The 10,444-nt window shown below is 37.3% G+C and overlaps 1 protein-coding gene across 1 annotated transcript; it reads left to right on the forward strand.

Moving 5' to 3' along the window:
• Positions 1–5,196: 5,196 nt before the first annotated feature.
• LOC140276941 (AT-rich interactive domain-containing protein 5A-like) lies at positions 5,197–7,464 on the forward strand. The gene is made up of 5 exons (XM_072371802.1): positions 5,197–5,374; positions 5,902–6,052; positions 6,618–6,670; positions 6,993–7,090; positions 7,183–7,464. The coding sequence occupies exons 2-5, from the start codon at positions 5,908–5,910 to the stop codon at positions 7,349–7,351; spliced, it is 465 nt and encodes a 154-aa protein (XP_072227903.1). The 5' UTR covers positions 5,197–5,374; positions 5,902–5,907; the 3' UTR covers positions 7,352–7,464.
• Positions 7,465–10,444: the final 2,980 nt, after the last annotated feature.

The following is a 10,444-nucleotide window of genomic DNA, read 5'->3' on the forward strand; positions in this document are numbered from 1 at the left end:
AGATGGAGAGAGGGAGTCAGGGCCCGCTGGGGCAGGGTTTCCTCCTTTTTAAAGACCTGTTCACATCTCTCTCCATAATAGAGATAGCTGTTCCCTTGATGGGAGAGGAGGAGAGGCATTCTGATGTGACCAGTTGTGGAAGTGCCAGGGGGAAGGAGAAGATGGTGATCTGGAGAAGGTGGATGGACTCACTCGGGATGGTGTCAGGAGTGTCCCATTGTCTTTCAAAGCGGGAGTAGAACTCATTCAGTTTGTTGGCTAGGCGCAAGTCGTTAATGGAGTGAGGGGCATTAGGTTTCTAGTTGGTGATCTATCTGACAGTCCCTTTCAGACAGAAGCAGAGACATACACCCCTACTTGAAGTTAATCAAATTATAAACAAACAAACAACTCGATGGAGAGTGCAAGAAGCAACACGCACTTCTGGACGTGATACTATCACATGCCTGATCAGTAGGGTTATGTTATTTCTTAAGGGACAAGGGCCCAGCAATCAGCTACGAGGAGACGCCAGAGGGATGTCGATGTGCTTTTACAAGAGATTTGGGACATGAACCAAAGATGGGAAGGGCAGATGGAAAGGAGTGAGGCAGGGGAAGACTGCTTGAAAGCAACAATCCTCCAGAGCAACGCAACAATGGTTGCTACACTGATGGAGGAACTCCTTTCGATCAAACACATACTCCTGTCCCCCAAACCGTTCTCAGGCCACACCCTCACCCTCCTATCCTCCAGAGCATTCGCAGGGGCCACCCACACCTGCCTATCCACCACAAGATGCTTATTATGCTTATGGGTTCTCAGGACCATCCACCTCTCACTACCACCAGCTGTAGCCTCATGGAGCATGATTTTTTGCACCTTGGACTCAAACTGCACACACCATCACTTTAAACTGACCGTTGATTTTGTCTCTACCATTGTTTTCAGTTTTCATTATAACCATGAATTACGATGACATTACCATGTCTACACAATTCTCTTACATTGTCCATATCTAATGCTGGTCTCTTGACCATCCTTGCACTGCCTATTTGCACTACCGCCATAAAGCACCTTAGCATTCACACTGCACAATTCAAGAGTCTACCTCAATTTTCACTGAATATTTTTGTATTTTGTAAAGTGTGTGATATTTTTAAGAGATTATACCCTTAATACATGTGTGCTTTTATACTTTTGTACCTTGTTTTACATTTCTTAATATTTCTTGTTTGTTGTTGTTGCTGGTGAAGAGGTCAACCAGAAGTGGCTCTATTACCACTAGTTGAAATGGGTACAGCGGCACCTATCGTACCAGGGAATGAGATGCTTTGTGCCAATAATTCGATTTATTCACCACCATATATACTTGGATAATTGCCCTTGCCCAAATAAAGAGCAGAGTTCTAGCTATAATCGAATTAATCTCATCATGTAGACCCACTAACTGACTACTCATTGGTGCTTAGAAGTACTTAGACACACCTATCACTAAAGATTGTCCGGAGATAATTTTGTTATGATCACACACACAAAAACAAACACACTTATCTGTTGCATCCATTTTCATATTTATCCACGCTGTATGAAAACTCCCACCCTTGGAGCAGAGATCACAGTTTAGCTGTGCCTTGTGAATCCTTTTGTATTTGAGAGTTAGCGGTAAACAATATTAAAATTTGAAAACACAAAATGCAATGATTTTCAACTGATTTATACTCAACATTTAATTTAAAATAGGAAAAATATTAAATATTTATATATATATATATATATATTTTATATATTTTTAAAAATATGCTTGTTTTGAAACTGATGCCAACAGGATTTTTTTTCAGACACTTTACTTCTGCTTTGTTTCTGAATCTAAAGGAAAGAGTTTCCCCAACCTTTCTTAATATAGCTGGAATATTCTGTGTGCTTTTTCATGACATTTTTAATATCACACATTTCACCAGGCGACAGCCCAGTTTTGCAGCAGGGCTGTTTAACCACAGAGCCCTGCTGAGGAATGTGGTTCAGCATAGCCTTAAATAACCAAGCCCCTCCCTGAAAACGATGTTGTTTGGATGCCAGCATATTCCTTATTCTATATCGCCTCCTACAAGAAGATATTTCTCCTTATCTAAATCTTCCTAATATGTTATTTACTGTAGATCAATGAAATCAACAAATTCCTTTAATTGCACAACAAGATAGGTTTGCCTTAAACTGATGAACAATTTAGTTGCACAAAGAGGTAAATCCCTCCCTCCCTGCCTTCTTCTTGAGGACTGTTGACAGACTCTTTAACACTCCTTTTACAACTAATCATGTTACTGACCTGCAAAAGAAGTAGTCTATTCAGTTGTTTGCTGTTCTATCTTGTTGGTGTTTTTTTTTTTTGTTCCAAGTACTATGTATCTTTGCCAATCTTTTGCTGCAATATCATTAGTAAAAAACACAGTATTTAGGTGTCCTAGTTCTAGTGAGGCCACCATTTGTCACACTTGTGCTCTTTGTGACATGGAAACATCTTCACAATTGATGTAGCTTAACCTACTTGGTGCCTGTCACTGAAAGGTGTGACATGTTGTGATGTTTACAATACAAATACTGCATTTTGCAAAGTAGCCTTGCAGTCACCCTTTCAACTTTTTAATTTTACTGTTCATTTTTATGTATGCAAATACCATTAAGCTGTTTCATTGGAGTGGTGTGGCATCTCTGCAACAGCAGCTGCAGAATAAGTAGAATATTCAACAACTGTTTTGGATCGCACAAAGAAGCATGTGAATTCAAAATTCCCTTTCTGAAGCTTAGTGTATCATGGGCACGAAAGTAAACAAGTTCTAATGAATTTACATAAAGCAATGTGGAATTCATACCATGGAGGAAATACAGTTCATAACGTAATGCTAACAGCTTGTTTTCACCCAGAAGACTTCCTTAAATAGGCTTCGATTGTGATAAAAACAGCTTGTGTTGTTCAGTTTGATTTGTTTTCCATAACTGAAATATTTCTCTGTACTTTTTTTCCTATAAATTAGTTTAATTTGATTTTAAAACATTAGAAGTTCATCTTCCATTTATTTTATCCCAGAACTGTGTTCGTAGCTGCATATTTGTGTTGATTCACATGGACAGCTATAGATTTCTGAATCTGACACAACTGAATGATGAGCTTTCATTTTTATTTTTTTTTACTTCACACCCACTAGAATCAACCAGAAACAGATATGTGTATGATAGCACCCCACACAGGACCATCCGTCACAAGACAGCATTACCCCTGCTGGATGATTGCATAACATCGAATTCCAAATAGAAGCTTTGGAGGATTAGCTTAATATTCACATCATTTTGTTTTTCCAAATTCTGTGAAAAGTTTCAGTATACGCTTACAATTTACTACAGTGTTATCAGCAGTGTTTTGACAGGACAGAGCTGCACCCAATTCAGGATTCCAATGACCTGACATTTCAACACAAAAGACAACTTACTCTGTTTTACCGCAGACAGATATGATAATCTGATAATAGCAAAAGACATGAATCAGCATCCAAGAATGAATTCTGGGAGGACAAAGCATCAACATCATTCAACGGTAAGTGTAATTATCTTTTTTAGGTAGTCATCCGAATAATCTTAAAGCACTTCCCCTAAATGCCACGCTTCATATTCACATTTTCCATCCAGTCAAAATGAATAAGTACTCCTTGCTCTCTTTTGAGAATATGACTGAGATTGACAGTCAGTGTCACTGAGTTTAATAAGTTACATTCAACAAATATAGAAAAATTATATATGTACAAAATGATGCTTCAGTTTATTGCAGCTTCAATTTTTTCAATTCAGATCATTATTTGGTAATGGCTCTGTGATCAAGTGTTTGTTAAAACTTTGAAAATAGTTAGTCATAATCTGAATTTTACACAAACGCTTGCTGGAAACAATGATTGTTTGAACTGAGATTTTGTTTTCCTAATCCCAATCATATATATTAAATAGAGGACTGCTTTTAATTTACTTTTAAATACTACTTTTAAAAATGTCTATGTTTATCAAGGGGTGTAATTTGATCATGTAAAAAAATTACAAAATACATTGAATTATGAATGAAAACTATCAGAAATCTTTTTAGATTTCAGCTTTGTTTATATCATTTGGTCAAATAAACTCAAATCTAAGCAACAGATTTAAAAACAAAGGCCCACCGATAACTCTTGCAATTGGTTGGGGCCAGACTGGTTCAGCTGTGGTAACAAATCGAACTCCAACAACCTACCCCCTAATCCTGTTTCCACACTGTATCATACTGGATAGTGTGCGACTGGATAGTGTAGTGGTAAGATTGCTGCCCTTCATTTGGGTGACCGGCGTTTGAATCCTGACCTGCCCCCTGCATGAAAGGTACTATCACCAGCAGGGGTCCTTAGGCCAGATCCCCTAATGCTACCTGCCTACCTCTGATATGAGTGTAAGTTGCTTTGGATAAAAGCGTTGGATAAATGCACATAAACAACATAATACTAAATTTCTTAAAGTGCCTGAGCTGTATCTAATTTTAGAATATATTTGATTGGTATAATGGATAATAAGTTTATCAATCTTAACAAAAGGCAACTGTTGAGCACTTACTAATTGGGCAAATAAAAAACTTTATATTGAACATAAGTCGACACTACTGTATCAATTAATTTTATTTATCTATAAAGCACCTTTCATACAAAAAGTAACACAAAGTTACCCTCCCATCCCATTTTCCCATCTCTAGTTTCTGTCTCTTCAACTGAATAGTAATATGGAAATGATCTGCCAGTGCCACCACCTTTTTACAACATCCTGTGATCTGGATGCAATTAGAAAAAGTGTGTTTTCTGGTCAGAATGTTAACAAAGAAATGTGAATTTGGAGAATTTTCTTTGAAAATTAATATTTGCAATAGCAATAGCAACTGCCCTCTGCTGCACTGTTTTCATTGCAAATTGAATTTATCAGTGAACTTGTTGCACAAGGAGCAATAGATGATGTGCTTTGAGGACTAATTTGTCACAAAAGCAAGGGTTACAGGAATATTTCTGCTCATCCTTCTGCCAATGTGGAAAGTGTATTCCTGCACACCATTTTGGGCACGTGTTCAAGAGCAAGTTGAACTGGTCTGACGATAGAAATCTCAGCAGGAAGTTGTTGAAAAAAACTTTCCCTCTGTTTGTTTCCCACATTGTCACACAGTCACACGGGACCAGTGTGTAACTGACGTGACAAGTCGTTAATAAGCAGTCACAGAGATTTAAGTCTTACTTTAACTCATTGGAGGGATCACGAGCCTGTACATTGGAATAACTTGTTCTCTGATCATTAGGGCAATGAGAACATTTTAATCATCTATATTCTCTCATTGGGAACACAGGTGAGAGATATATTTGTTCAAATCCAGAACTGAGTCGCTCAAAACTTGTCTTTCACTATGATAGTGAGTGTACTGCTCATTTTATTGGTGATATGCAAAGCTGTCCTCTTACTCTTCTTCAGAAATTATGATGTGAAGAAAAATCTGGGAGGTCTTTGCTTTATTGGAAAAGCATTATACTGAAGTAGATAATGGCTAGAATAGATATTCTGTGTGTTGTTGCTCTACACTGAGTATCATTGTTGGAATCCAGGAATGAAAGAGTGCATTAATGTTACTTTTGGCTCTCATATCAATGGTATGTCAAAATAAAAACAGATGCTATCAGACTTTGATAAATGGTCAGAAACCTGGATGTATTTGACAATAGTCAGTGAACATGACATCACATTGTAACTAAGTCCATGTGTAGAGGCGTTCTTTAACTTTAAGTGCTGATAGAGAAAGCTGAACTGGCATTTTAGAATGCTGAAATACTATTCAGCTAAAAAGAATCTTCTTTGTTGACTTTGTTTCTACATGCACAGGTGAAAATGGCACACACAGAATTCCAAGAGGAGAGAAACAAAGACCCGTTGGAGGAAATGACAGAAGAACAGTTCCTCAAAAATCTCTATCTTTTTATGAAGAAGAGAGATACACCGATAGAGAGGATCCCCAATCTGGGCTTCAAACAAAGTATTTATACATATTTCTTTACTTAAAACACTTTTATACATAGTGTCTGGGTGTGAGTAAACACTGAAAGCTCTTATTTTGTGCTGAAAAAGATATATCTTAGAACATTAGCAAAGCACAATTATGATATTACTGTTGCAAATATTGAGTCGTAGTGGTCTAAATTACACATGTTGCAATGTCAGCCTTATCAATAAGTGAATAAATTAAGGAAACATGCACACATTCTTTTGAATTTGTATGGTCATAAATAAGTTCTGCAAAAACTATAATTTACTTCTTCTTTAAAAGAAGATTTGCAGCTAACTAAAGATATCATCATTTGATTCGTGTCATTTGGGCACATTTTCTTATGTGAACATTTCCAAATTCCAGTTTCACAGACGTAGTTAATACCTCATAGGTTTATGTCATTGTAAACCAAATATTCGTGTTCAAGTGAGTACAGCTGGGCATAGAAAAATAAGAAAAATATTAAGAATATAGACTGTTTACAATGAAATTCAAAAACTGATCTTGATGATGAAGTGTCATTGATTGTATGTCTTTTCCATTTTTTCCTCAGTTGATTTATTTGTGATGTTCAAGACAGTCAATGACTTTGGTGGCTACCATCAGGTAATATCAGCAAAATATTGTTTTTCATATATATCATTTAAAAGTAATTCTAAATTAGTTATCACAAAATACTTAATTATACATAGAACACTTCCCATATCTGAAAAGCCAATAAATACTGTTTACGTTATCCTGTAAAAACTTAAGTTAAGCTAAATGGATCTTTAATATTGATAATGGCTATTTTTGATTATTCACAAGGAAGTGCAAAGCAAAGTTATTTTGGCTGTAAGAAACATGCAGTGTCGTGTGCTAATGGTTCAAGTTATCCAATTGCCTGCATAGAAACAAAAATTCAGTGAACAATGTTGCATTATTCCAGGTGACTTCTCACCAGCTGTGGAAACAAGTTTACAACACGCTGGGAGGAAACCCCCGTAGTACAAGTGCAGCCACATGCACCCGCAGACACTATGAGAAGTGAGTACAATTATGCATGTGCATTTATCAGGCTGTTGGTGGGTGGTGTGTTTTCTTAAACATTTTGTCTGTTTCATTTGCTATTTTTGTAGGCTGCTTCTGCCATACGAATGCCAATTAAAAGGCATTTTAGAGAGTGCCATACCACAGCATCAGCTAAAGCCCTACCCCGAAAGCAGAGATGATTATGGTGGCCAAAGACCATCCAAACGCAGACTGTTATCACTCCAGCTGGATCAGGTTGGTGTTATTCAAACTTAAACAAGATGACAAAGACACGGTAATGTTGTTTCTGTTGTTTTCCCACTGATTACAGTCATAGACATCATACAGAACACTGATATGAAAAACATTGCTCTGAGTAGCTTATTTAAGTGAATAATTTGGTACTTTCTTTGTTGTCAAATTGTCTAAGTTAGCTGACCTATGTTCATTTACTAGAAAGTTTATTAACAAATTCAAGCAACAGTCTGACATATTCAAGAAAATGCTTTTTTTTTAAAATACATCATTTAGATGAGAGGTCATAACTCACTGTAAACAATCTTATCATCCAAATTTTACCACGAAAACAAAATACTGTATTACATAAAACTATTCTTTAAGCTGATGAGCTGCTTATGTTTCCAACAGAGATCTCATAATTACCGGAGTTTCTACCCTCTGCCTCCACACTACCCTCACTACTATCACCCAAGCCACTCACTTCTGCCATCTCATCCCTATGTCATGCCACCAGTTTTAATACCACATGGCCCCCATGTATCCAAAGCCCAACTGCCTTTCCATCCATCTCATCCACACTCAAATGACACTGCTAAGGATTCACTGGAGCAACTGCGCAACCTGGCAGAGCGGTACAAATCCTTAACTGAACCTCTTAATCTGAGCGTGAAAGCATCAACCCAGGAGTCTAACAGTAACCCCATCTCATCATTCTCCCCACCATCCAACAAGAATCCAAAGTTTTTGAACAAACCCTCCCCACTCTACACCGCTCATCATGGAGGGGTAATGAGAAATAAAGGATGTGAGACTCAAGATAGGGAATCCAGTGAACAAGACAAACACTTTTCATATTATGCACAAACAACGGAGGCACATAGCATCGATGTTGAAGCCTTGACACTTTCACAAAGTTCTATATTTGGCTCTACTCCAACACTGGAGGTAGACAAAGATGCCTCTGAAATTACACAAAAACCCAGTTCTCCAAAAACAGACTTCACAAGGAGACCAGCAGAAGACAGAGAGGTGAGTCCAGAGATAAGAGGGAGTGGTCATATACCACAAAGTCTCTTTCAACCAAAGAACGGCAGGATGGAAATTGAGGTACCACTGTCTGTGTTCCGTAAGTGGCTCGAGTTGTGCGGGTCCTCTGCCATGATGCATGAAGCTAGGGATCCTCCTCTTGCTGAACATGAGGAGTCCTCAGAGCAAAGTACCTGGTCTGATCTGGAAATTCTCCCCAATGACCCAACATTTCACATGAATCTCCAAGACCAAAGCACTGCTGATGATCTAAGGGTGAGGAATAAACTAAGCCCCATGCCAAATACACTGACAGCGAGTCCCCAGTACAGCTCCAGCCAAAACCATTTGACAGCCTACAAGCCTTTGTCTTCAGGTGGAATTCCGAAAAATGTAGCCAGCTGGGACACCTGGCCATTTGATCAGCAGGATATGGATAAGTCGCACAACTTAAAATCCACAGATTTCTGGGACATCTGTGGAAACAAGAGCCTGGCTACCTCGCACCCAGGAAATAATAGTCCCCTCAAAGCTCCACAAGACTTTACCACCAAATTCTATCGAGCAGACACAGTCCAGGCAGGGCAGAGAGCAGAGAAGGAGCCCTCGGCTGTGCCCATGGAGAATTTCAGCTCTGGATCTGTGTTGCACCTCACCACTGAGGAGGTTATGAAGCTGAAGAAAATCATCTCAAGCTCATCATGAAGAACAGATAATGGCCCTATAACACCAACACCACATAAAAGTTGCTACATATGCTCTTCAATATCATGTATCCTAAATGAGTTTTGTATTTTTCGTGATGGAGAATTAAGGCAGCATTTGGAAAAGGAAAACAGTGAGAGAATTTTGTCATCAGAGAATAAAGTAGATTTTTCAGTATTAGTGTTTGACTCATAATGATCAATATTAAGGCCAAACTTTTTTAATGAAATCACCACATGTCTTCAATTGAGAAGAAATATTCTTTCGAAATATTTCTATCATCAAGGAAATTGTTTTTTTTTTTACTATATCAACGCAGTGTCCAAATAATCTTAAATCTGAGGAGTATTTTTTTATTCTCAAAGTACAAAACAAATAAATCTGTTTTCTCTCACTTTTCTTTAACATGACTCCTTTGTAATCTTAACCTTTTTCATTTTATTTGTTATTTAATTTGTGTGCAGTTAACAAAATGAATGTAATTCAGTGAAAAAGAAATCACTCGCACAATGTAGCAGAGCCCGATTTAAAGAAAATTTGTATCACTGACCTTTTTTTCTCTACAAAAATATCACTTTTATAAATGTATATATCTAAATAAATTCACTACAATAAGTGAAAGTTTCATGACTTATTTGTTAATTAAGTAATCATGTGATCATTTTACAAAATCCCTTTTGTTTAAAGTTTATCAACCTTTCCTTCTACAAAGTTTTGTTGCATGTTTGAAAGATAAAGGGGGTGGGGGGGGCACAAGTGTTGTCATGTGGGGGGAAATTTTTTTCTTTCTGCAAGATTTCACTGAGAAAACTAACACAACTCTATCATTCAAAACTATATGATTAGAAACAAATATCATGAAAAATTGCAAGAGCACGGTGAGCAGTAGCAAGTTACACCAGACATCACTTATATCCACACCTTCTCAGCTGCAGCCACTTAAGACGAGTATAAGCATGCACCACCCAAAGATCAAACACTGCCACTGATAACGAGGCAACGTCAGTATATTTCTATGTGCATTCATTTCATGTGGCAAATCAAATGCTTGTTCTTGCTCTTTAAAAAAACAAAAAAACAAGAAGCAAGGAACATTTTTTTATTTTTCTAATTCAGATTGTATATTTACCCCATGTGGCGTTGCAATATTCTAGAATGCACCAGATTTTCTTTTACATAAATAAATGAAGAAAAATGAAGAAAATAAAACATGTGCTTGCTTCAGAAAGCTTTGCTTTTATTGTCTGTTTGAACATTATGCATGCAGTCCGTTATGTGACTATTATAAATGCAATTATTATTTTCAGATGCAATGCTTTTAAGCGTGAAGTATCCTGATGTGACAGCATAAAAATAGAACTGACACTCCCATCTCTGAAATCTCAAAGAAAAACTATT

Source organism: Leuresthes tenuis, unplaced genomic scaffold (assembly GCF_036924035.1).
Source record: "Leuresthes tenuis unplaced genomic scaffold, fLeuTen1.0.hap1 SCAF_19, whole genome shotgun sequence".
NCBI classification, from domain to species: domain Eukaryota; kingdom Metazoa; phylum Chordata; class Actinopteri; order Atheriniformes; family Atherinopsidae; genus Leuresthes; species Leuresthes tenuis.